This window comes from Leptodactylus fuscus, chromosome 1 (genome assembly GCF_031893055.1).
Source record: "Leptodactylus fuscus isolate aLepFus1 chromosome 1, aLepFus1.hap2, whole genome shotgun sequence".
NCBI lineage: Eukaryota > Metazoa > Chordata > Amphibia > Anura > Leptodactylidae > Leptodactylus > Leptodactylus fuscus.
Window position 1 is genome coordinate 317,986,508 of NC_134265.1, and position 26,580 is coordinate 318,013,087.

General features: G+C 43.4%; 1 protein-coding gene across 3 annotated transcripts in view; it reads right to left on the reverse strand.

The window, feature by feature from the left end:
- The window catches only part of LGI2 (leucine rich repeat LGI family member 2), a 54,464-nt gene that overhangs the window by 4,835 nt on the left and 23,049 nt on the right, over positions 1-26,580 (reverse strand). The window contains exons 2-6 of one of the 3 annotated variants that reach the window (XM_075259772.1): positions 25,769-25,890; positions 20,684-20,755; positions 12,531-12,602; positions 5,886-5,957; positions 5,706-5,777 (exon numbers count right to left, since the gene is read on the reverse strand). In XM_075259772.1, coding sequence (XP_075115873.1) covers positions 5,706-5,777; positions 5,886-5,957; positions 12,531-12,602; positions 20,684-20,715 — 248 coding nt within the window. In that variant the 5' untranslated portion in view covers positions 20,716-20,755; positions 25,769-25,890. Of the gene's footprint in view, positions 1-5,705; positions 5,778-5,885; positions 5,958-12,530; positions 12,603-20,683; positions 20,756-25,768; positions 26,113-26,580 lie in introns of those variants that run through there. The other 2 variants (XM_075259759.1, XM_075259766.1) reach the window with 2 other exon arrangements.

Here is a 26,580-nt window from a genome sequence, read left to right on the forward strand (position 1 = left end):
TTGAGTCATCAAAATTATTAACAAATTCAATGCCAAATTCCTACATGTGAACTTACCCTTAAAGGGGTTGTCCGGGATAACTGAAAAGCCCTATACTAATCTAAACACCTTCCCCCTCCTACTGTCTAAATAGCATAATTAATCAAAAATGTATCGTTACCGCCCCAGGGACATTTTCTGATTAACCGGTCACGATCAGTTTCCCCATTTCCAGAAAAGGATCACTACTATTCCCCCCCATTCACTCCATTATATTTACCTTCCACGCCTCTTCCTGGGGGACAGCTCCTCCTTCTTTACTGATTCGGCAGGGCACGCGCTTTTCTCCAAGCGAAGCTCTAACCCGCCTCTACTGTGCAGCTTCCACACTTTCACAATAGAGGTGGATCATCACTGCAGAGAACAGAGCAGCGATGGAGAAGAGTGTGCACCTGGCAGAATAAGTAAAGAAGGAGGAGCCGTCTCACAAGAAGGTAAATATACTGTGCAATGGGGTAAGGGGTTGGGCTGTAAGTAGGGAAGAGAGGGATAGCTAGAGAGATAGGGAGGGATGTATGGGAGAAATAGGAGGGAGAGACAGAGGAGGGAGGTGAGAGAGGTTAGTGAGGAAGTTGCATAGCAGGAAGCTGAACCCAGTAAACAAATGCAGGAGATACCAGCAGTCCCCAGAGACACCCAGAAATGACTCAAAACATGGATAAAGGTAAATGGGTGCATTTATTAACCCATTAGTAGCTCTAACAGACATTTAAAAAAAATAAAAACATTTTTACCCAGAAAACCCCTTTACGATAATTTATTGAATTATTTCTATGTTTCAATGAGTTAAACAAAACCAAATCTCTTTCTATATAGAAGATCGGCATACAACCAAATGTGTAGTGAATATATGTCCCAACTCCATGCACAAGCTAGAAATGTGGCTGTCAATGCAATGGCTACCAATACAGCACTTGTAACAACTTATACTACATTCACATCCGCTCTTGGCAGTCTGTTCTACTGACCCATTGGAGGAAATTGCAGATGAAAAGTCAGGCTTGGAAACCCTGCACAAATGTGAATGAAGCCTGAGGGGACCAGGAAGTTAAGCTATAGGGAGCTATCTAATGGCATCTACACATTCTGGTTATACTGACTTTTTTCCCAGCCCATTGTCCATTGACCACAAGACTGAAATTGTTGTCACAGAACCCAAGTCTAGAACCCAAATGAAAACTTGACCTGACCCCATTATAAGTCAGGGTATTTATTTTATACTGGTAACAGCTCAGTTCCGAATAAAAGCCATGAGGCTAATGTGAATAGAGGTCATTTTGTATTGCTCCCTTTAAGCTGTGCAGTTTAGCAGTGTAAAAGCTCCCAATGCTTCCCTTCAATACCCTAGATCACCAGGGTTCCTGACATTAATCTCTTTAGGGCCCCTTCACATGGAGTTTACACTCCGTGTATTCTGTGTATGCGCACGTGTAAAATGGACAGAATACACAGCGCACACACAGAATACACGGAGCGTAAACTCCGTGTGAAGGGGCTCTAACTACCAAAAACCACCAGGGACTTTGGCATTAACCCATTCACTGCTCCAGAACACCAGGGATTCTGACATTAACCCTGTCACTGCAGTAGAATACCAAAGATTATAACATTAATCCCATCACTGCCCTAGACCACCAGGAATTCTGACATTAATCTATTCAATGCCCTAAAACATCAGGGATTCCGACATCAGGGGCGGATCCAGGGCCGGGCCTAACAAAATGGTCCCGGTCAGCTCGGCATAGTCGGGCAAGTGCCAGGGCCCACAGAGCCTCTGGGGGCCCCCCGGCACTTGCCTGTCACGATTTCAGCTCATCGGCGTCCGTCCGCCGATGAGCTGAATACATACGCGATTAAAGCAGGAGCTGTGAGATCAGCTCCTGCTTTAAAGCTCCGGCCCGGCTTGCGTGTGTAGGCGCGATGACGTCATCACATCGCGCCTACACATGCAAGCCGGGCCAGAGCTAAGCAGGAGCTGAGGTCACAGCTCCTGCTTTAATCGCGTATGTGACTGGAGAGAGGAGCGTCGGGGGAACGATGGAAGGTGAGTGATAGAAGGTGAGTGTAAGTGTTTGTTTTGTATTAAATATAAAGGTGTAACATAATGAAGGGGGCCCATGAAACTGGGGGGGGGGGCAAATGAAGGGGAGGGGGGAACAGCATGACACTGGGGAAGATGAAGGGGGTGGGGAGAGAACGGCATGAAACTGGGGACAGAGGTGGAGGGGACCCAATGAAACTGGGGGCAAATGAAGGGGAGGGGGGAACGGCATGACACTGGGGAAGATGAAGGGGGTGGGGAGAGAACGGCATGAAACTGGGGACAGAGGTGGAGGGGACCCAATGAAACTGGGGGCAAATGAAGGGGAGGGGGGAACGGCATGACACTGGGGCAGATGGAGGGGGAGAACAGCATGACACTGGGGTGGATGGAGGGGGGAGAACAGCAAAAAAAAAAAGGTTAAAAAGCCTCCCATTGATTTCAATGTGTAGCGCGCGTGAGCCGGAACACATTGAAATTAATGGCATCTGTTTTGAGCGCTCACACTCTGATACATGTATACATGTCTGAATGCACGGCGCGTTACATCGTGGGAATGAACCCTAAGGGTGCATGCACACTACGTAACGCCGGGCGTGTATGAGAGCCGTATACGCCGGCGTTACAGCAGGGCTGCCGAACACTTCCCATTCACTTCAATGGGAGCGCTCGTAAACGCCGCTGTTACGAGCGCTCCCATTGAAGTGAATGGGAAGTGTTCGGCAGTCTGCTGTAATGCCGGCGTGTACGGCTCTCATACACGCCCGGCGTTACTCAGTGTGCATGCACCCTAAGGCTGCCTTCACACAGAGTAACGCCAGGCTTGTTAAAATCCTCATTCACAGCCGTACATGCGAGCTGCAGAAGGCTCCCAAACACTTCCCATTCACTTCAATGGGAGCGCTCGTAATGCCGGCTTTACGAGCGCTCCCATTGAAGTGAATGGGAAGTGTACAGGATCCTTCCGCAGCGCTCGCGCGTACAGCTGTGAATGAGGATTTTTACAAGCCCGGCCTTACTCAGTGTGAAGGCAGCCTTAGGGTGAAGGAAAGACACAGGCACAAACAGAGACATGCTGCTGCAGCTAAATAGTAAGTTTCTATCACACCTTTAGTGCTTTATTCCCATAAGTACCAGTCTTTAAAGTTCCTTCCATGATGTTTCTGACTCAGTGAGAGAGTTAGGGAGCAGTGTCTCCTGTTTGTTTTCAAAGTTTTAAGTATGTTTTAATAGTCACCCAGCCCTAGTGACTGAAAGGACCCCAAAACCCCTGTGTACAGCAATATTATAAATTTAATGTGGAATTTGGGGGGTTGTGAAATTGATATAGATTTTGCATTAGGTCCCTGGAGCTTCAGACTATGCTCCTGACTCCCCTACAATGTGGAAATGAGCTGAATTGATTGTAAGCAACATTGTCAGCAGGCAGGAAGGAGAACATTAAAAGTACATTAGTCGGAGTACTAGTCCATTACATTTATAAAAGTATATCACAGCATTCAATAAGATATTGTCACAGTAAAGTGCTGAAAGAAGATGAGATGTAAGACATGTATTTATATGAAGAGGCAGTCTCTATGGGATGATGCCATATTCACAAAGATGAAAAGATGTTTAGGCTCATGAATTATGAACAAGTAAATGTAATAGCAAGTAAATTGTAAGTGTATTACAGCGGAGCATAGAGCGGAAAAATCTACAGCATAACATGGCTGCAAGATTCAATAGATATTAGGAAGCAAATGGTAGAGAGATGGATGGGAATTAGTTCAAGAAACTCACAGTGCATGGAAATAGTGATATGAAAAATGAAATATAAATATTATTTACAATAATGACTAGTATATTAAAGGTGTTACTCCCAATTTATGCATTTATTTATTTATTTGCTATAGTGTTGGGGGGGGGGACATTCTTATAATATACTTTATTAATTATCAAATGTTAGGAAATTTTTTTTTTTGTTAAACTTTCTTTTAAGAGAAAACAGGCTGTAAGGTAACAATGATCTTCATAAGCATCGCCAGGGAGACTCTGTCTTTACACATGTGCTCGATGTAGTATGTGAAGGAAAAGGGGGATGGTCACTTCGAATGGCCATATCCAGGGCTTAAATTTGGAAAAAATTTTAGGGGGAACTCTGGAATAAAGGTTTCCCCCCTGAAGACCCTGACAGACCAATGACGACCCCCCTCCCCACATTCCTGCACACACTATTATGCCCCATAGTGGCCCCTGAACAAAATCTTATGCTGGATATGCTGGCCACTCTGGGACATAATTTTTGCCCCATAAGGGCCCCTGCGCAAAGTGCCCCATATTATGGCCATAGTGGCGCTTGCACGCAGTATTATTATGCCCCATTGTGGACACCTCCATGAACAATTATTATACTCTGGGGTCTTTTCAGACCTCAGAGTATAATAATCAGAGACCCTGGGCCCGGGGAGGATACAAAAAACAATGTTACTTACCTCTCCCTGGCTCCGGAAAACTCCCTACTGATGTTGGCCATCTCACAGGACGTCACCTGAGCAGGGGCCTGCATTGCGACGCATAATGGATGGAAGCCCCGGCCCAAGTGATGTCTGGGACATCCTTCAAGCAGGCCTGGAGCCTCTGTAGCCAGGAGAGGTAAGTAACTGTGTTTATTATGTTCCGCATTCTGGGTCAGACAATTTCTTACTTTATATTGTATAAATTAGATGGTATAAACTAAAAAATACCAGAACACTGACAGGCATTTTTTTTTAAATTATGCCAGAACTGAGTTCCGATTCTGGCCCAATTTAACCACTGGCTGTCTCCAGTTTTATACCACCTAGAAAAATAGTTCTGATATCATAAGAAAGCAGGGATTCTCAGGTTGAAGTACTAGCTGTAAAAGAATTAGAGATATCACTAGTTAAAAACACAATGGGAATGGGATTTTGAACTGCTGTATATTAAAGGGATCCTATCATTCAGAAGGTATTTTTTTCTCCCTAACATGTTCGAATAGCCTTAAGAAAGGCTATTCGTCTCCTACCTTTAGATGTCTTCTGCGTGCCTCCGTTCTGTAGAAATTCCAGTTTTTGCCGGTATGCAAATTAGTTCTCTCGCAGCACTGGGGGAGTGGTCCCAGCGCTCAAACAGCACTGGCTATAAATGGACACCATAAAAGTGCATAGAGAAAACTATGCATATGCAGCCAATTTTACACTTCCCCTGAAAAGTCACCAATCTTATCCATTAGCTACATCTTAAAGGGGTTTCTGGGTTCAAAATATTCAGGACCTCGCCATGATTAGGTCATCAATATCGGGGACCCAACACCCTCATCAGTTCTCCGTAGATGATACAAAGAGAATAGAGCAGGGAGCTTAGAGCTCCGTTTTCTGCATAGTGGCCAGACCAAGTTACTGCAGATCACCTCCCACTCACTTAAATGAGAACTAATCTAGAGTGACTTGGTTCAGACTCATGAACTTATGGAAACCAGTGATGCCCGCTGTATTAAGATAGATGAAATGAACTTGTTATAGGGCAGCTACGTGAATTGGATAAGTAAAAGGCAAAACAATCAAGAACAAATTTGCACATACAAAGAATAATAAAGAATCAAGAGGAACCGTCTGACACTTACAGTTCAATGAGAGAATCCAAATCACTGAAGATGTCTCTTGGCAGAGTCTTAATGTGGTTATTCGCCAGGGATCTGGAGACAGAGACAAGTAATTGAGCATGAGTCCCGACTGCCGAAGTGAATGAAGACAGACAAAGTGAACAAATCTAAGTGGAATGCAAAGTAGATCCCTGGACTTACAAATGGGTCAGGTCACGAAGGCCTCTGAAAGCATGTCTGGAAATAGTCTCTATTTTATTTCCTTCAATAAACCTAAGAGGAAAGACAATGCATACATTTTATAGCCGTAATGTCATATTCCCACCGACTTGTACTATATGTATTATGTACAAAAGGAACTTTTCCAAGGAACTTTACCCCAACATCAGTTCTGTTTAAGCCAATGTATCTACTAAAACAAAGAATAAGAAGAGCTCTTCATCATATACCGTATATGTATTATCCATGCAATAACAAAGAGAACATGATCCTTGTGCCCAAATGTGAACCCAAATGGACCTGGCTAATCTGCACAACTACAAAATGGCCATGGATATATTATCTAGTAATGTGAAAAATGCTACACTTGAACTTTTTGCACATAGGCACTATTAATCCTTGTGACCTTCTCAACCATCTTTGGTTGCTGTTCTACAGAAAGCCATAAGAGCTGATATAACACTTGTATAGGATGCACAATGGCACTTGTGTCCTGCCATTCATCCAGTGTCAAACTGGCCCACCAGAGTATCAGAGGATCCCTATCTCTAGACTCAAACACTATAATGATCTAACAAGAGATATCAAATTTGGAAGGTACTATGGTCTATTTCCTATGGGTTGTTGGAGCGGGAATATCCACAATCCTTTTATCTCTTCCATTTTGATGATGCTGGAATCCTATCTCATCATCACTTGCTACTTAAGAAACTAAATTGAGCTTTGATTGTGATGAGTTTTCCTGCAGCGCCACCACAGGGAGAATTTGAGGCATTATATCACATACTTTTGAGTCAGTAGGTTGTCCATGTAATGCTGGGCAAGGCAGATCTTTCAGAGCTTGAGGAACATCTTGAAGCTACTGTCTACACTGGCTAAGACATGAGACACGTGAATAGAAATGGGCAAACCAAATTCAACCCAAATATTCCAAATTGTTCGGCTTTTAACAAAACTGACTAAATGGCATTTCACTTTGGACTATCAAAAATGGCCACCACATTATACTCTCTTCAGGTGAGGCCTGACATGGTCAGTGGGGCACATGACATTAAAGGAGAGCACTATATATATATATATATATATATATATATATATATTTACATCTCTCCTGGGCCTCCACCTACTATGCCCTGTGGTCTGAAGAGACCCCAGAGTATAATAATGTCACTTACATTTTGATATCATTTCAGCTGTGTTTGCCTTAGAGAGTTAGAATAGATAGGATAGATAGATTCCATAGATTCCATAGATCCCTAAGAGTTTTCTGCACTATGTTTTAAAAGAGGACCTTTCATGTCTTCCTGCACATGCGGTTTTATATACCACTAGAAAGCCAACAGTGCACTGAATTCGGCGTACTGTCAGGTTTCCCGTTATGTGCTCCTGGGCTGGAGATATCAATGCTGTTAGTTTCGGCACCGATCTCTACCTACCGTTAGAAGGGCGTTCCTGACAGTCAAGCTGGGCTGTGAGGAACGCCCCCCTGACAGTACTCGTCCATACACTTGTATGAGGAGAGGCGTTCCTCACAGTTCAGCGTCATCGCTGGGTGGTAAGGAACACCCCTCTGACAGTACAGGGCTATCTCCAGCTCGGGGACACATAACAGGAAAGCAGACAATGTGCTGAATTCAGCGTACTGCCAGATTTCTAGCGGTCTATAAAACCGCATGTGCAGGAGGACATGAAAGGTCTTCTTTAAGGCAATTTAATGTGTGGTTTGTATTGAACTTGTTTGACCTGAAACAAATCTTGGTCCCGAACCTGAAAGAAAACTATTCTTGAAAAGTTCTTAAATTGAAAAATCCCTACTGGAATATATTGAATGGCTTTTCTAAACTGGACAACCCATCTAATGTGTACAGCCACTTAAATACAAATCACCATGAAAGTTAGATTTTCTTTACTGGAATCCCCCTATAAATTCAGCTCATACTCACCTTTCCTCACCTGTCGGGGGCTCAGTGGCCCTGGGTCACTGCTGAGACCTGTGATTAGGCCTCAACAGCCATGTGGGTTGACATCACTTGGTGCATTGACTTCATGAGGCAAGAAGACACTAGAAAAGAAGACCAGATGCCATGGCAAAGCCCCGAAGAGGTGTGGAAAGGTCAGCATGAGCTGTCTGAAGACACCTTACAGTATAATAATAGCACTTCTGTATCAGACCAAACTTGTAAGTGAACCTTGCGAATGTTCAGGAGTTGAGTCTCACAAGGTTTACACATCAGTACTAGTATTTTATTTTATTTTCCATTTTATGAATGAGCAATACAGCTGAAAATCTTTCTAATATATTTTATGAAAGAAAAATGCCCTACAGTAGGCAGTAGAAGTCTATGGAATGAAGTGTAGGAAGACAAATACTACCTACTGAAGGATAGAGATAACAGCCTATCTCACTATCCATCCATTCATCTATTTCTGGAATATCAAGTAAATTGTTATCTATCTCTGTTGTGCAGGGGCGTAACTACCGTAGAGGCAGCGGAGGCGGCTGCCACAGGGCCCGGGCCATTAGGGGGCCCGGTGACAGCCACTACCGCTGCGTTTTTTTTTTTTTAAATAGGCCGTTATGGGCCCCTATTCACTTGCCAATCCTGGCTGGGCCGGGATCGGCAAGTGACACCGCGGGCCCCACAAATACTATCATTATTCTCGGGGGGTCTTTGCAGACCCCCGAGTATAATGATTGGCGGACCGGAGAGGTAAGAAACATAAAAAACAGTTATTTACCTCTCCTTGATCCTGCCAGGTCTCCGTCCTACTTTGTCTGACGTCACATGAACCCAGCATGCTTCCCGGGTCATGTGACGGCCGACGTCATTAAAGAAGGACGTGAGCGGCAGTCGACAGCATAGGAGACGGGGACAGGTAAGCAACAGTGTTTTTTTTCCCCGGGTCTCCGATTATTATACTCTGGGGTCTGAAAAGACCCCAGAGTATAATAATTGTTTATGGGGGTCCACAGAGGGACATAATAGTGTGTGCAGGGGCCACTATGGGGGTTAATACTGTGTGCAGGGGCCACTATTGGGGTTAATACTGTGTGCAGGGGCCACTATTGGGGTTAATACTGTGTGCAGGGGCCACCATTGGGGTTAATACTGTGTGCAGGGGCCACTATGGGGGATAATACTGTGTGCAGGGGCCACTATCAGGGATAATACTGTGTGCAGGAGTCACTATTGGGGTTAATACTGTGTGCAGAGGCCACTATGGGACATAATACTGTGTGCAGGGGTCACTATGGGAGATAATACTGTGTGCAGGGGTCACTATGGAACATAAAACTGTGTGCAAGTTCCAGTAAGGGACATAATACTGTGTGCAGTGCTTACTAATGGACATAATAGAGTGCAGAGGAGGGGGTCGGTCGAGGTCTTCGGCGTCAGTTGGGATGGGGGGGGGCCATGTGAAAAGTTCGCCACGGGGCCCCGCCATTCCTAGTTACGCCACTGCTGTTGTGGTTGTAGAGAGGTCTTCTTATCTCCTTGTCTTCATTCGAATTCGTACAGCAGTCTTCCTTCTCTTCCCCTTTCCATAGACTTCACTGTAAACTGATTTGTCGATGTAAGAACTTCAGTGTATAGTCAGGATTAGTGAATACAGAGAGCGGGTGCAGGGGTACAGAAATAAGTAAAGTAAAAATTTTCTTTAATAAAATTACAAAGTTTCTATTAATAAATTTGTGACAGAATGACTGTTTGTGACAGTAATTCTATCACAAACTGCATTCTTGTCACCTCCTTCCTGCAAAATTTTTCAGGTCACGCTCATTTAATGGAAAGTTATATCACCTCTTGGGGCCCCCAACAATTCCTCCTGTCAACCACAGTGTCCCCTAGTGCCTCCACATTGTTTAATACTCCCTCAGTGCCCCCGTACCATCACCGTGTCATCACTACGTCCTACTGCCAACAGGTAGTAGCCAAAGTATCCACTATCTGAGCTAATACATTAACTTCTTAATTCTTAACTTTGTCTTATGTCATAAAGCACCTTTATACATTTTAACACCAGTAAGTGACAGGTCTCTTATTCACACTGCAGTGTTTGTAATGCAGCTTCAGTATGGTTACCATGCTTCTTGCTTGTGATAGGTTTCTCTCTGTCAGCTGTGACAAGCAGGAGGAAGGGCAGAGCAGTGTGGAGCTGCATCTCACCCACAGATATCAGAAGCCGGTAGTAATACACAGGAGGTTCTGCATACAGCACGCACAGATATTATAGACAGTGTAAGTCATCAGAGTTTTATAACTCAATAGCTAATCATTGTAATGCAAAAATACGTAAAGGAACAGGGCACTCACCCACCAACGGATATAAAACTCAACAAACTTGATGAAATGCAGCCTGATGAAATGCAACATGCATGAAACGATCGTCGCTTCGTTTATATTTTGTGCCATCATACTTCATTCCCGTGCCTGAGTGCTGTATTTTTTAAGAAGATGAAATAAAGTTTGTAGAGTTTTATATCCGTTGATGGGTGAGTGCCCTGTTCCTTTACATATTTTTGCATTTTTGAATCTATAAGGAATTTCTAACAGTGAGCACCACCTAGGATTTGTGTTGCGATATGCAGCAATCCATGTATAGCTCTTTGAAATGCACCGGCTGGTGTTGAAAAATTGCCACATTGTAATTAGAGATGAGCGAACACTGTTCGGATCAGCCGATCCAAACGGCATGCACCCATAGAAATGAATGGAAGCACCTGTGACGCCGGCCGCCGGCAAAGTCAGCGTCACAGGTGCTTCCATTCATTTCTATGGGTGCGTGCTGTTCGGATCGGCTGATCCGAACAGTGTTCGCTCATCTCTAATTGTAATGTCTCACCTACTATATCACTGCTCTCTTGATCCATTACAAGAGGATATCTTCAGCAACACTGAAGGGACATACAGATGAACAAGGAGGATGGGCATGGTTGGGGGAATGTTCTCAGAGCTTTTAGGAGGGATTTGATAGAAAATAATGTAATCCTATAGTTTTCAGCAATACAGAGGAGACTGTGAACACATGGGAGCTTCTCATAGTCCTGCAAGCCTACTATCACTTCAGTTCACTGTTCCTTTCTAGTTGATAAAAATGTATTCATCACAAAGGCGCCCATTACAAGACACAGTTTTGATAACTGCACTGTAACAAGTCAAGCACCTATATAACAGATTCTACAGATTATTTTTTGCAATGTGTGAATGGGACTATCCATAATCCCATCCACTGTGCAGGGAATGTAAAACCAGTGCGTGGGGCCCCAGCCTGAAATTGTTTTATTTTGGGCGGGGGAAAGGGCAAGTAAAATGGTCCTACATAGCAGAGGATCAGAGATAATATTCTAAAATTAACTTAGATTTTAACAATTAGTTCTTAATTGGAGTAATACTGGCTAGTCTATTTAAAGGGGTTGTCCAAGGACTTCTATTTTACTTCCTTTATCCGTCATTTTTCTCATGCTAGACCTAGGATTTGGAGTTGGCTCCTACCCCAGGTCCCATGATTGGCACCAGCAGCCTTTACTATACACTTAGGCCCAGCAAGAAAAAAATGCCAGGTAAACTAAGTAACATAGAAGTCCCTGGACAAACCCCTTAATATATGACTGTCAGCTTTTGGGTGTCATTCTTATCTTTTCATACTTTTCAGAGACTGGTTAAAGAGTAATTTTAAGGAATTACATTTTGCATGGCAAAAGTAAAATAGAACAAAAAAACAGCACAACAGAACTATTCATTGATAGACATTTGCTCATGCCAGGGTACGCAGACAGAAAAGAAGGGAAGCATTTTCCTTCAAATCGGTTTTCCGTTGTCTAAGATGGAACATTTCTGGTGACACTTTAGTTGAGTACTTGTTTTCGGTCTCAGCCCCTTACCCAAAGGAGAGCAAAATGCAGTGAGAAATTACAGTAAAGTACTTGATGACAAGTCCCTTTATAGCATTGTAAAGAAACCATAAAACAAAATCTTTTGTATAAAACCAATAATCACCTGTTTGTAGAATTCACCCTTTTCTTTTATTGCTTCATCACAGTATGTTGTCTCTCCATCAGTCTTGTTAGCCGATTTAGTTACATACTGTAAATAAGGTAGCTCTCTCCCTCTCTCCCAGCAGGAAGTCACAGCATGGTCATGTTTACAATATAGAGGAGATTAGAGGCCCACATTTTTTTGCTTGTATACGTCCTGTAGTGAGGTGTCCTTGTGCTACTTTGCATATGCAGCTTTTTGGTCTATCACATGACAAGCAACCAACCCTATCTGTGATAAGATTGGCAAAAAATCTGCAAATGATAAGTATGGTGCAACCTCAACCTCATCATTTCCATGCAAAAAAACCCTTGGCTCTGAATGTTAGCGAATGACAGCACCTGGGCAATCTGCTGCATGTAGATGAGCAGGGAGTGACAGGGGGGCGGTATTTAATGTCAAGTCAAAAAAACAAAACAAAAATTGAGCTTCATATAGGAATTATCAACAAAAAAGGAAGTTGTGTTTGCAGCGCATTTAGGTAGGTAATAAATTCATATGCATAGCCATATTACTTATTCAAACAATTGCACATGCCAAAGGATGAAAAGAACAGAATCAAAAATATGACATTAAGTGAAGCACTTACAGGTATTCGAGGTGAAAGAGACCAGAAAAGGCATCGTCTCGAATGACAGTAAATGAGTTAGAATTCAGCAAGCTGAAAATGAAGACAGCAGGTTAGAAGCGAACCAGACTTTATGGTGCTCAGAATTAGTCAAGCAGAATTTATTGACTGCTGCAGCAAAGCACTGAGAAGTGCAATATTCTGCCTATCGCTGCTGAGTCAACCTGCACTGGCTTCACAGGGACACATTACACTAATGCTTTTAGCTGAAACCTCCATGACTGCACCTTCCTGATGTAACAGGGCACTCTGCATTTTAGATGTGATGCTAAGAAAACCTTGAGTAGAGTTTTGCTTACTAGGATTTTATAGAATTGCAAAAATGTATTGGTGAGCACTTTATGTATATTATATATATGTTACGACTAGAGATTATTATGCTTGTAAAAGTGACTTAGCACAATTAAAGAGAATTTACACCTGAAATGATCCTGGGCTGGGGGCAACATTTGGGATGCTTAAAAAAATCTTATAGTGCTCTTACATTGAATATACAGTACAATTATGAAACCTTCTCTTCAAAGCTAAGGCTGGGTTCACACTACTGCCGCTGTCTGCCCTGGGGAAACGACAGGGGACGGCTTGCCGGCGGTCAGCTTTACACCCCATTCATTTGAATGAGTTTTTAAAGCTAACCACCGGTGCCAGTATGCGGCCTCTCTGCCTTTTTTTTTCACAGGCACAAAACCCTGCATGTAGGACTTTGTGTCCATGCAAAAAAAAAATGGTTTCCAGGTGGAGAGGCCGCATACTGGCATCGGCGGTCACCTTTAAAAACCCATTCAGATGAATGGATTTTAAGGGTTAGTTCACATGTGGGCAAAAAGGCGGATTTTGACAGAGGATTTCGCTTCAAAATCCGCCCCTTACAATGGTGGTCTATGCAGACCGCCGGGCTTCTTTTTTCCACTACCGGCGAGCTGCTGCTAGTGGAGAAAAGAAGCGACATGCCCTTTCTTCAGGCAGAAGCCGCGGCGCACTGGGCCGCGGCTTCCGTCTAGCGGCAACACCCTCCTATGTCGGCTCATTCATTTGAGCTGACATAGGAGGGGAAATCCGCGACCGCGATGGTCGCGGCAGGTGGGTTTTGACCAGAGAGAGACGCGGTGAGCCGCATCTCTCTCTGTGTCAAAACCCGCGCGGACGGTTCACATGTGAACTGACTCTAAAGCTGACCGCAGGCAAGCCGTCCCTGTCCAGTTTCTCCGGGGTTTACGACGGAAACTCGAGGGTGGACAGCAGCGGTAGTGTGAACCCAGCCTTAGTCACCTTCTCTTCTCCGCAAGCCGCAGAGAGAGTGAGTGAAAGCAAGACTGCCAAATCAGTGCTGATGCTGCTGTGATCTCAGGACTTTGTAAGCCAGCTTGTCTCTAGGCAGCATGTAATAAAAAGTTTCAATGACATATTCAAGTTATTCTCCTTCATTCACTATTTATAGAGCTTTGTATCTCTATCAGAAGGAAGGAAGTAATACAAGACTTCTGCTATATTTTTTTAAATGGGTTTTTTGGAATTAATAAAATATCACTAAGTGCAGGATAACTAGTAAACTGAAAAAACTACAATATTCACTTGTTCAGTTCCCCACTGTCCCAGCGCTGTCACACCGGCAGCCCCTGCTGAAGTTTATTTACTTGTCCTTTTATGATGATGCATCAAACATGTAGGGGACCGGGACCCCAGAGTGTGCTCCAAATCCTGGACACCCCCTTTTACTAATACTGGAGGAACCAAGCTCTTTTGGAAAGGAGTTTTTGGTTACCACATTGTGCAACCTTCCGACACTTACCTAGCTGCAGTGTTAGGCTGTGTTCACACGGAGGAATTTGCCATGGATTTGGGGGCGGATTTCGTCCCAAAATCTGGAGAAGGTTCCTCCTGGAATCTGCCTCCCATTGTTTTCAATGGGAGGCAGAGATCACAGCAGGACTGGGGGGAGAGGGGAAGAAACACCCTGCTAGATCCAGTTGCGGATTCCACGGCTGCATCAGTTGCAGGGTACGCAGCCCAAGACTTCCTCCTGATTAGGCCCATTCGTCCGGGCCTAATCAGGAGCGGGATGCTGCGATGGAGTGCCGATACACTGCATCCCGTCGCAGCTAGACCGCGGGGAAAAAAGAAGAGGAATTCCACTTCATTTTCCACCATGTGAACATACTCTTATTGCCGGAACAGGCTACTGGTTCAGATTTAGGCTTACATCTATATGTAACTACTATCTTTGTCATGGCTTCCCTCGGCCACTCTGCTTTCCAGTAACATAGCTGCTAACCTTAATAGATTCATGTGAAATTTAGTCCTTTGGCTATTTCTTGCCATGTCTGTTGTAAATGCATGAATTTAAAGGGCCATAGTAGGGTGTTTTGAGGTTGTATGGTGATCCTTATCAGCTCTTATTTGAGTCCTTGGAGGTTATTAAAATAAATATGGAAACAAAGCAAACAAAAAGGGTAATAAAATAATAGCAATAATAAATATACAAGAAGCTAAATCAGTTCATGCAATAGTCGTAGCTGCTTTAAAGCAAATGAGAAAATAAAACCAGGCATACATTTCTTATGCAGAGGACACTTTTAGAATAGACTTGTAAGAAACATTTTTTATTATGTTATTCTTTTTCCCATTGATTTCTCTATTACTGGATTCTACACCATTGAACAGCATTTTTTATAAAATGTCTTTTTAGATGTTAGGCAGGGTTCACACGGTGTAACGTGCCGCGTGATGTGGCACGTCTACGCCGCGGGAGCCTTTGCGGGCCGTACACGCTCCCATTGATTTAAAGGGAGTGGGGATAGTATGCGCCGCGCTAGTTTGCGGCCGTGATTTTGCGCAAACTAGCACGGCGCATACGATCCCCGCTCCCATTGAAATCAATGGGAGCGTGTACGGCCCGCAAAGGCTCCCGTGGCGTAGACGTGCCACATCACGTGGCACGTTACACCGTGTGAACCCTCCCTAAGACTCTTCCTCTCACCTGAAGACATAATGTAGCCTTCCTGGTCAGGGTAGCATAGAGCAACATAGCACAAATCCAACCTTGTTGGTCTGGGTAAGGCCACACCAAATGACAATTCTGAGAAACAATATTTTGGAGAGGAAAAACCCTGGACAAGTTCATACACCTCATAGGAACGGGAAATAGAGATAATGTGGACCGTTGACTTCTTAGGGACCTTACAATAGATGTGTCTTTATGGTACGTATGTCTTCGATCCTGAGACATTCCAGAACAGCTATACTGAGGCCCACCAGCCTAATTAAAGGGGTTTTATAGCCCCATATGATACGGATGATCTGTATGTACATGAATTTATAAAGAGTGGCATTCTCTAGACTTACAGATTAAGAGGCTCTAGTATACATGTATATAGTTTTCTGGTGTACATGTTATAGTAAATTCCCACATTATATCATCAATACTCTATCAAAGGTGATCTCCAGGATATACAGAGCCAGGAGGCCGGGCAAGGGGTAAAAAAAACAACAAAAAAACCCCCAACCATACTCATCTATCCCCGGTGCTCCAGTGTCTCTGTTCTTTGGTGTTTCCCACCACAGTCCTGGGGTCTTCTGCTGGCGGAAGTCCCCACTTTATGTGATTGGCCTCAGTAGACTAAGGAAAGGACAGAGAGAGAGATGTCCCGGTTCCTTTCCATAGGCTGCTGATTGACCTGAGCAGTTAAGTGAGTGAGGATTTCCACCAGAAGAAGCACCGAGGCGCAGTAGGATCGGACTGCGGTGCGGGACATCGGAGAACTGGAGACAGTTAAGTATGAGATTTGGGGGGTTATTTGTTTTTTTTGTTTTTTTACACCTTCCCCAGCCTCCTTGCTCAAAAGTGTATATCCTGGACAACCCCTTTAAGAGACAGGGGTGGTGATCATACACCTCCAAGCTACACATGTTTAGCTGACAGTTTTTGCTCCTGATTTCCCCATAGGCCAAGTGTTCTCAATGGAAATAATAACTACAAGAAACAGCTGTAACAGCTAATCTTCATTGATCAGGCAAGTTGAATTACAGCATGTCTAATCCTTCTTTTTCCCAAAATCGTATGTCTGTAGATTCAGCACACCATCATGCACATAAGATAGACTGGTCCTGCTAAAATGGGTAGTTTTGGCCAAGTGTAACATGCATGGGCACCTTAAGAACCTGGTTTTCACTCCAGTCTCTGCAACCACTACTGCTATAACGCAGCTTATATGAAACAGCTGGTTCAAGGAGAGAAAAGTTACAATGCAAGAAGTAATAGAGATTAACATTCATGGTATGTCCATACTCCAGGCCAGTTGTTCACCAGGTACACATTGGCCTTTCAGCACCCAATATGGTATTTAGACTTTCTACTGTCAGGTGGGAGGTCACATTCTATTTGCTCCACCCCACGACCTCCCATTTGACAATATAGAGCCTTATTAGCACATTGGGTGGTTAATCTAACAGCATTGATTGCTCAGGAATGGTGGGGGCTAGAGAAAAAAATCCAACTGTGCTGGAATCGGTGTGAATTGAAGTATGCAAAGTGTTGAAGTTGGTGGAGGTGGTGAAAGCTCCCCTTTAACCATTTCAAAACCAAACCATGTCAAACGCTGTAAGAAATACATATGTTAGTTTCCCATGCCATACACGACATCTAATTTTATATTCAAGCCTATGTTCATTTACTCTGTAGCTATCCATAATCCATGCAATGAATAGGATTATCGACTGGAAGCTCAGAAAAATATCTCTCCCCATGATCACTACTTTATCTCACAGGCCTCCAATTCTGAGCACCGCCTTAAAATGTGCATACTTATGAGTGAATAGTATTAGCAGCTGCTTTTATACGGTTCACTGTAACAAGATTTCTGCGATAAGCTTAGCACTCCTTTAAGATTCTGATGGATATGAAATAGCTGTGAATATAAAAAAATTGTAATTCTTTGGCCCCTAATTTATTCTAATTCCCAGCTATGTACTTATCATGAAGAACGCATTTATCGCACGCGGACGCTTAGCGGTGATTAATGAAGTCTAGTCCGGGTATAATACTCTGCTGCTTCTCTCTTACCATGGAAAGAAGGATAGGAAATGTTAACCGCTCATTCCTGCAAATGCCACATCTGAAAAAACCTCTTCCATATATTAACAATGTGAGAAAAACCATTAAAAAGGTGGAATTAGGGTTAGCAAGGTTCTAGAGAAATAATTACAGCACAAATACCACAGTATACAGGGAACATCTCATATCTGCTGCTTGTGATTCATAAGAGAGGAGCCGTGCTGGTTATTAGCAAGTAGCTATATGTTCCTTATACACAGTATTGTGCAAAAGTTTAAGGCTGGTGTAGAAAAAATTGCAAAATAAGAACGCTTAAACCCTGTTATTGGGTCACTTTGTTTTTTTCTATCACAGGGCTCCAAATTCCTAGGTTCCCATAACACAGTTGTAACATTAACGGCAGTGGCGTAACTAAAGTCTTGTGGGCCCCGGTGCAATCTTTTGTCTGGAGCCCCCTACCTCACCCTGCAGAGAATTCTTGATAGTGATGGTTATGGGGGCTCAGGAGTGTAATCAGCCTCAGTGTGGTTAGGGCAATCTATGGGTCTCCTTGGCTTATGGGCCAGATGGAAACTGCAATCTCAATACTGATGCCAGTGCTTATGGGCCCCCTAAGGCTCCTGGGTCCAGGTGCGACTGCACCCTCTGCACCCCCTCAAGTTATGCCCCTGATTAATGGGTTGTTTCCGTCTGGGATAGATGTGTGTTCTACACATGGGACTCCCACCTATATTGAGAACGAGGGTCCCTGATCTTGCAGCCATTGTGAGTGAAAAGGTGGCCAAGCATGTATGTTTCTCTCCATACATAGTTGAATCTGGATGCTCCTTATAGGAGTTGAGGAAGCAGTAGACGCTGAGTGTACATAGCATTTATCTTCCTGCTATGTCCTGCTTTTCTGCAGATGACAGCGCTTTAAAGGGGCTCTATCAGCAAAATTATGCTAATAGTGCCCCACATATGCGTGAATAGCCTTTAAAAAGGCTATTCAGGCACCGTAAATGTTATATTAAACCCCGTCCCATTTTTAAATAAAAGCATTAAACATATATGCTAATCTTACCGAACGTGCACCATGAGCGGGGATGCACGATGCGACGTCAGCTTTGGGCACGCCTGCCTCTTCTGTCTTTCAGTGACGCCCTCTGGTTCCGTGTCTTATTCCGGCTTCTTCTCTTCAAATCTTGCGCCTGCGTAGTAGCGCTTCCCTCCGGAGCGCTACTGCGCAGGCTCACTCGCCATTTTACTTAATGGCAGTTTGCGAGTGTACTGCGCATGCGCAGTACTCTCGCGTACTTCTATGGGAACTGAGCATGCACAGTATGCTCAGTAGCTTATTTCCCCGCTCCCCGTACACTCGGAAGTGAAGTGAGTTTCATTTCACAGGGTGTACATATCATGGTAAGTATCAGCAGGCTTCTGCTGCTGCTGCTGCAAAACTCTGCATTGATTTTTTTTTGGAAGAAATCTTTATTGGAGTGAGCCTGCGCAGTAGAACTCCGGAGGGAAGCGCGAGATTTGAAGAGAAGAAGCCGGAAGAAGACATGGAACCAGAGGGTGTCACTACAAGAAGACAGAAGAGGCAGGCATGCCCGAAGCTGACGTCGCTTCGTGCATCCCCGCCCATGCTGCATGTTCGGTAAGATTAGCATATATGTTTTAATGCTTTTATTTAAAAACGGGACGGGGGTTTAATATAACTTTTACGGTGCCTGAATAGCCTTTTTAAAGGCTATTCACGCATATGTGGGGCTCTATTAACATAATTTTGGAGATCAGGAGATCTGTGGTCTGACAGGAATGGCAAGAAGCAAGGGGGCAATTTTAACCATGTAACCACCTCCTTGTGTACGCCCCTGCTCAGCTTATTACTAATGCTTTGTTTTGATCCGCCAGATAAACTGACACATCAATGAAGGATTTGCTAGAGAACCAGACGAGGAATTCCAACAATGAGCAAACCAGTTTTTGGATAGCAAGACATGGTGTAAACCAACTCCCTTTATTGTAAGTCCCCTTAGATGTGCACATTTGGCTGTATTTCCTAAGCTAATAGAAGAACAGCAATGTCTCTGGGAGGCCCAGTTCACACCTGCACACAAGTTTTGGAAACTTAATCTGCATAAAAAAGTGGTTACTTTAGGAAACCCGCAAACCCCGTAGACTATAATGGGGGCCGCGCTGGTTTCTGTTCGGATTGCACCCGTAAAGGGTGAAAAATGCGGAGAGACTAACGGAGATCTCATGCAGATGTGAAATGAGCCTATGTAAGAGAAACAGAATTATCAGATACTGATCACAGATCTCATGTTACTTCTGACTTAGGATGGGTAACGCTATCCATCACCTCTGTCCATCTGCATTTATCCAATATAAAAAACATGATAGAAGTTTTATTTTGTCAAGATTTTTACTTTTCTGATGGAAGAAAAAGTCACGCGTGCAGAACTTTTTCTTCCATTATGAAAGCAAACAAACATAACGGAAGATGGGATCCGTCATATTGTTTACATTAGTGTCAGTGGGATCGGACACAAGGGGGGCTTAGTCTGTGTATGTCACTCTGCTACAGTTAATGTATGATGGGTGACAGCGATGGACAAGGGTAGTGTGACCTTAGTGTCTGTTCTCACGACCATGTCCAATTCTCCATCATATTTTTTTAACCGTTTTGTATCCCACGTGGCATCTGATTTTTTTTTTTTACACACTCATTGACTTCTATGTTTGAGTCGGAGAGTTTTCACTCTGTGCATCTTTAAGGCCATCATTGTGGTTTAATGCAAGTGATCTGCAGCTATTTTAACCCTTCCTGATCAATACTATATACTAATAATATATGCACTGTATATAATATATACTAATACTATGCATGTATGTAGAAGTACAAGAACTACTGCAGAGCTTCGGTTACATCTTCTGGATGTTTGGTATCCTGAATAAAGCACATCAGGGCTTTCTGTAACTCTGTTAGCAGCGATGTGTTCAGAATGGCAATGATACCCTGTACCAACAGCAATGAAAGGGGCTACAGTCAGGGTTTTGTGTGGCGTGCACTACTCACAGCAGCTGTAGGGAGGGCAGATGAGAAAACATTCTGTCCTTGATCTCAGAAAACGTCCCATTGACCAGACTCCTACAAAAGTGAAGGGAAACAAAAGACAGATTCACATTGGTTGTACAATATTAAAGGACATAAAGTGACTATAAACCTCTGTACAACTAAAATATACCACTATATATACTGCTATTCACTAACGTAAAAAAGAAAAGCCAAAAAGTTGAGTTTAGGTTATCTGTAAATTGTGCAATAACCATGGGGGCAGGGAGTATCCATGAAGCTAGGTGAGAATTTAGACTGTATATCCGAATGTGGAGGTGAAGCATAGTCCCATTGCATTACATTATAACACTCAGACTAGTCAGTGATCAACATATCTGATGCCACAATAAAATACAGAATGTATCATCAAACAAAATGTACGTGACAGCGCTACAAAGTATATACTGTACTATTATAAGATTGCAAAACCATGCATGTCTGGGTATGGCAAAACTTTCAGTCACTCGCAACACGACGAAAAAATACAACGAACTTGAATATAATTCACTGCGCCATTGATACATTTATCACTGACATACATCTCAGCGCCTGGGGGTCCCATTAGCCCCTCTGTCACATAAGAAGACATTCGTATTATACATGGCATGTGATAGCTCTACATTCTGTTTAAGATTTTTCATAAGGAACTTCTAGTTATGTCTCTGCTCATAAACAATTCCACACGTGCCATAGATCAAACGACTTATAATATCTCAAAAGTTCTATATCACAGAAAGTGATGAGATATTAGTTGAGAGGCATGTCCTTCGCAGCACACCCTGCCTAACACCCGGCCAGCTGCAGCATGAATGGCGTCCTTTGATGACCATGTCAACATTTTATCTTAAGCTAGCACATACACACAAGCAGGGACCAACCATGGGGCCCCACAGCAAATCTCTTAATGGGGCCCCACTGTACCATGACTACTTTAAAAAGGACGTTTCATGTCCATGTAATATAATATTCCGCTAGTATTTAGTGCACTTTGCCGGTATTTGTCCTGGTGATGGAGATATTGGCGCCATTAGATTTGGCACCAATATCCCTCCACTGTCAGAAGGGCGGACTTTACAGCCCAGCATCATGGGTCTACTTTACACACATAGTTATTTTACAGTACTGTTAATCTAAACATACACACAGTGATGTCACAGTACAGGGATAATACACACAGTGATGTCACACAACAGGGATAATGAACACAGCGTTTTCTTATCCATTTTTCTGGTCATTCGTCTCTAGTTTGCACGTGTAGTAGACAAGCTTCACAGAAGTTGCTCAGATACAGCACTAGTTAAAGAGGTTGTTCGGGCTTATTTTTTTTATAAAATCGATAGGGGGTCGACACTCAGCTCCTAAACAGATCATCTGAAGGGAGTCTTTTCCAGCACCTGTAGACAATATGGGGCCAGAAGCAGAAAGTTCCATCCATTGTCTAGCGGCCTGCGCCTTCACTTCGGCTCTGTACAGCTAATCGGTCCAGGGGCTGGGTGATGCCCCCATATCGATCATATATTTACGGCCTATACTGAGGATAGGCCATAAAAAAAATTCACCCAGACAACCCCATAATGAACACAACAACCTTTCATTCACGTAGGAGTTGCAGTCCTACAGCAACACCAAGCAGCTTTCCTTCTAGTCCAGGTCTTGTTACTCCAGACATACGCCAATGTTCACACTAGCTTTCAGCCTGGGCTCCAAACCAAGACTGACACAAACCCAACAACATTCTGATAAATGGGCACAGTGATGGGAACAGAGCTCACGATGGAAAACTTTGAAAGGGAAAAGAAAAGACTTTCTCGACCTGGCCAGATGCAGTACGTCTTATATCTACACAGTTCCCAAACGTAAGAAGTTGCAATGACCCAATGCAATGAAGCATGTCAAAGCACTGTACAGAAGACACATGCACAAAAGCCCATAAGTTAGTGAAAACTCAACATAAGTCACCCACCCAACCCTGACCCTGTGGAAGTGGTGGAGGCTCCCACTACCTAACAGGTCGTTTGGGTTTGCAGATTTCCCTTCTTTATCTGCTAGGCCCTGGGAGTTATGCTAGAACATATTAGGCCTCATGTATACAATGGAAGAGTCTTGTGGATTGTGGCCAGCTGTATTATTATGGAGGCACTGTGACTTGTTCATGGGGTGAGATAACTAAAGACGTGGCTTGCATTTCTGTTTGTTGTGGTGAAGTGTCTTTGGATTTTGGAATGTTGTAGGGTATGCTGAGGAGCGAGACTAAGGCAATGATACCCTTTGGCCATGCTATAATCTGGCCCTGTTAAATCTGCCTTTTTCTATTTGGCTGTGCTTGCAGTTCTTTATTGTGTCTTTCCAGAGGAAAAGATTTTGTTATAAAGCCAACTTGCGAGCTGAGTCAGGATCTTCACATATAGCGAGCTGTGTTCCCTTGCTGGCAGTGTTGGCACATTGTCAGGCCTTTCTTTTTGTAAATGCTGCTCAGTCCTAGATATAGTATAGCATTGTGATAGCACTTATTTTGTGTATTGTTATATTTATTTTACTAGAAATAATTTTCTTATGGGTGACATTTTATCCATGAAGAGTTGGTTGCTCCATCTTACACCTGTGGGAAATGGGCTGTCGGTGCTATCTTTGGGATAGGCGTGTAGCCCAGTGTTTTTGTCCGAGCCTTTGAAGCCCACTGTATGAATACGGCTATAGATTATCCAGGAGCAAGCCATCCCATCACTACTTGACATGTTGTTTCATTTGTAGTGTCCATATACAACCTTATAAGTTGGATACTTTACTCAAGGGCTTATAAAGGTTTTTTGGGGTCACCCATACGTATGTTTGAAGGTTCCGCACACGGAGCACTCTCTTTTATTTTTTATCAGATTTGCATTTGTACTAGTGGAGAATATGGTGCTGAATGTTTCCATTGAACTTCAGTCAACACTGTAGGGATTGTAGGGTTATAGGTTGGACTTGATGGACTAATGTCTTTATCCAACCTCATCTACTATCTAACTATGTAACTTCCATATTTCAGGATTTGCCATATGCACGGACACATAAAAACAAAGGATCAGACATGTTGAACTGCAATATGCAAATCCCTCCCTCCACATGCACACGCATCTGCCATGGGGGAAAGTTGGGAAACTTTAGATTGTCAGCTGATCACGTGAAATTGCCATGTGTGCCCAACATTTATCATATTTATCTAAATTGTATATGACAACCGATTCAGTTTGGCTGTCAATCCTACACCCTTGTTGGTTGTCAACCATCTCTCAGAACATTTATCGCCCCTACAACTCCCAGTTCTGTGCATCCTTTAAGGCTGAGGCCCTACGTTGCGGAAACGCAGATTCTTTTGTAGCAGATTCTGTTGCAGTTTTTTGAGCCAAAGTCAAGAATGTCTACACAAGGAATGGACAATCCATAGGAAGTTCTTATACATCTACCTTCTGCTCAATCCACTCCTGGCTTTGGCTCAAAACCGCAACAAAATCTGCAACAAAAAAAACTGTGTTTCCACAAAGTGGGGCCTTAGCCTAATAGGCACTGCTTCACTTTTTGGTGAAGTTGCAGTTGCACCAAAGAGCTGAATACTCATACTTGCCAACACTCCCAGAACATTCAGAAGGCTCCCAGGAACAAAGGGTGACCTCTCAGACTCCCCAAAGAGCAAATAAATCCCCTTGTCCCATGCAATGCTCCGGCGCCTACCAGGCTAGCAGTCATTTTATATATGACTTATGTGCTTGGCATTTATGAAAAAGGGTCTTATTCCAGACATTTGCTGTCAAAGTCACGAAAAGTGGGTGAGAGAGTGTGTCTAACTGGGCATGGTCTCGCCCGAAAATTTTTGCCATTCTCCTTGATCGCCTCAATCAAGTGTTAGTAAATGTGCGGTAAGGGCAAATCCGCCAAGTTATGACACAAAAAATAATAATGGATCAAACAATAACCAGACAGACTTGTCAAGAATTTATGGAAAATAAAGGACAACTCTTTCAGAAGCGGCAATGGCTATCATATTGGTTTTAACCCAGCTTTCTAAGGTCATGATATTTACTAGTGATTGTCATTACATATTTCTAAAGAGCTTATTCACACAACAGGCTTTTATGGCCACGTGCTACCTGAATTTTTAATGGACAGAAAACGACCGCATAGAAAATAATGGATCCGTTCACGCCACCGGTTTTTAACAGCCCATGCGACTGATCCGTTAAGTAATAGAACATGTCATTTCTTGGGTTGTTTCATTGATCTCTAAAGTGTATGAAGGATCCGCGAAAACGAATGCACACTTGGCAGTACACGGCCAAGTACACGCGACTAAGCACTAAGACTATGTTCACATTTACATGACAGTGCTGGATCCATTGTACAACAGAAGGAAACCGTTCCCTATTAGCTTATAATAAAGTGCGCCACAATTCTGTCGAGGTTTATGATTGTTTTGACAGCAAAATAGCGATGCACAATGTGCTATTACTGCTGTCAAAAGTGACGGAGCTGCTGATGGACATCCTTAACGAAAGTGTGAACAGAGCCTTAGAAAAATCGGGGTGTTTTAGGCCAGATTCATTGCAATATGCTTAGGGTGAAGACTTGCATCATAAACTGCAAAACATAGGACACTAAGAATCAAACTTTTATGATGGAGAGTTGAAGAGTCACAAGAAATTCAGTCTCACATTTTACTGACTATAGGACTATCCTGATCTCCCATTAAGGGGAATATTTAGGATAGCCCAGATAGCACAATAAGACATATAGCGTTCAGTACTATTAAGCACATGGTGGGTAGAAAAGCAGGATGATACATTAACTATAGACATACCGGACCGATACAGAAGGGTCTGCACATGCACATCATTCCTGACTATCACTTTACCAATGCAATCTTTAATATACTGATCTATAAGGGCACAGATATAAGACCTTACACCGGCCCCGCTACTCCGTGGAGCTCTCCTATAGAGAAGCTCTTGCAGTTGGTCAGGACACACCATTCCTCATCCACACAACTTCTACAGCCAACGTTCCACTTACAAGGAGCTGATGTCGCTGGGGATGGTCTTGGGGATCCAGGAAGAACCGACACAAATGACTGATTCCTTGGTGCAGCTGCATGTGGACGGACATCTCACCGGTTTCTTAAGTTGAGCCGTGTTCTGTATACATCCAAGAAAAATAAGAATGAACAAGGGTTCCTTAATAAAAAGCGCCATCATCCTGACCCCCCAGGCTGAGTGTATGTGTGTGCACTGTGAAATAGTGAGGACAGAGGCTTGGGAAGAAGCTGGCTGGCAGGCATTCCTTATTCTGACTGCACCATACTACACTGCACTTGCCTCCTGACATCAGCACTTCAGCTGCAGCCTGTGTTTTTTTCCCTTCCCTCCAATGAATAATTTATTAAAGACTCCATTCGGGTGAGTTTAAAAATAATCCCCAAGTAGCAAAGGTTCCTACTCTGTTTCAGCAGACTCGATCTTCCTTGAACATGAGAACAAAACAGGGGATGACCTTGCAAGGGCTCTGAAGAGTTGTGTGCTATATGAACAAGTGCAGGGTTGTCACTCACAATGACCCAGAGCTGCCTGGGGACTGCTCCAGGGAAATCTTACTGTGACAAGAAGATCACGTTGCAAATGGTATTTTGTTTTTTTTTTTGTGGGAGATAAGATCAGATTAAGGTTGTGCAGCAAAGGAAGAGTTAACAGTTCAGGCCCCTGCTATTTTTTCTAAGAATTTGCAAGTATGTTAATTCCATAAAGATATAGGGGGCCCTGTTTGTTGGGGTGCAGAAGGGACCATAGCAGAAGTATATCGTTAAGCGGTACCAGGCCTCCCAATTACAA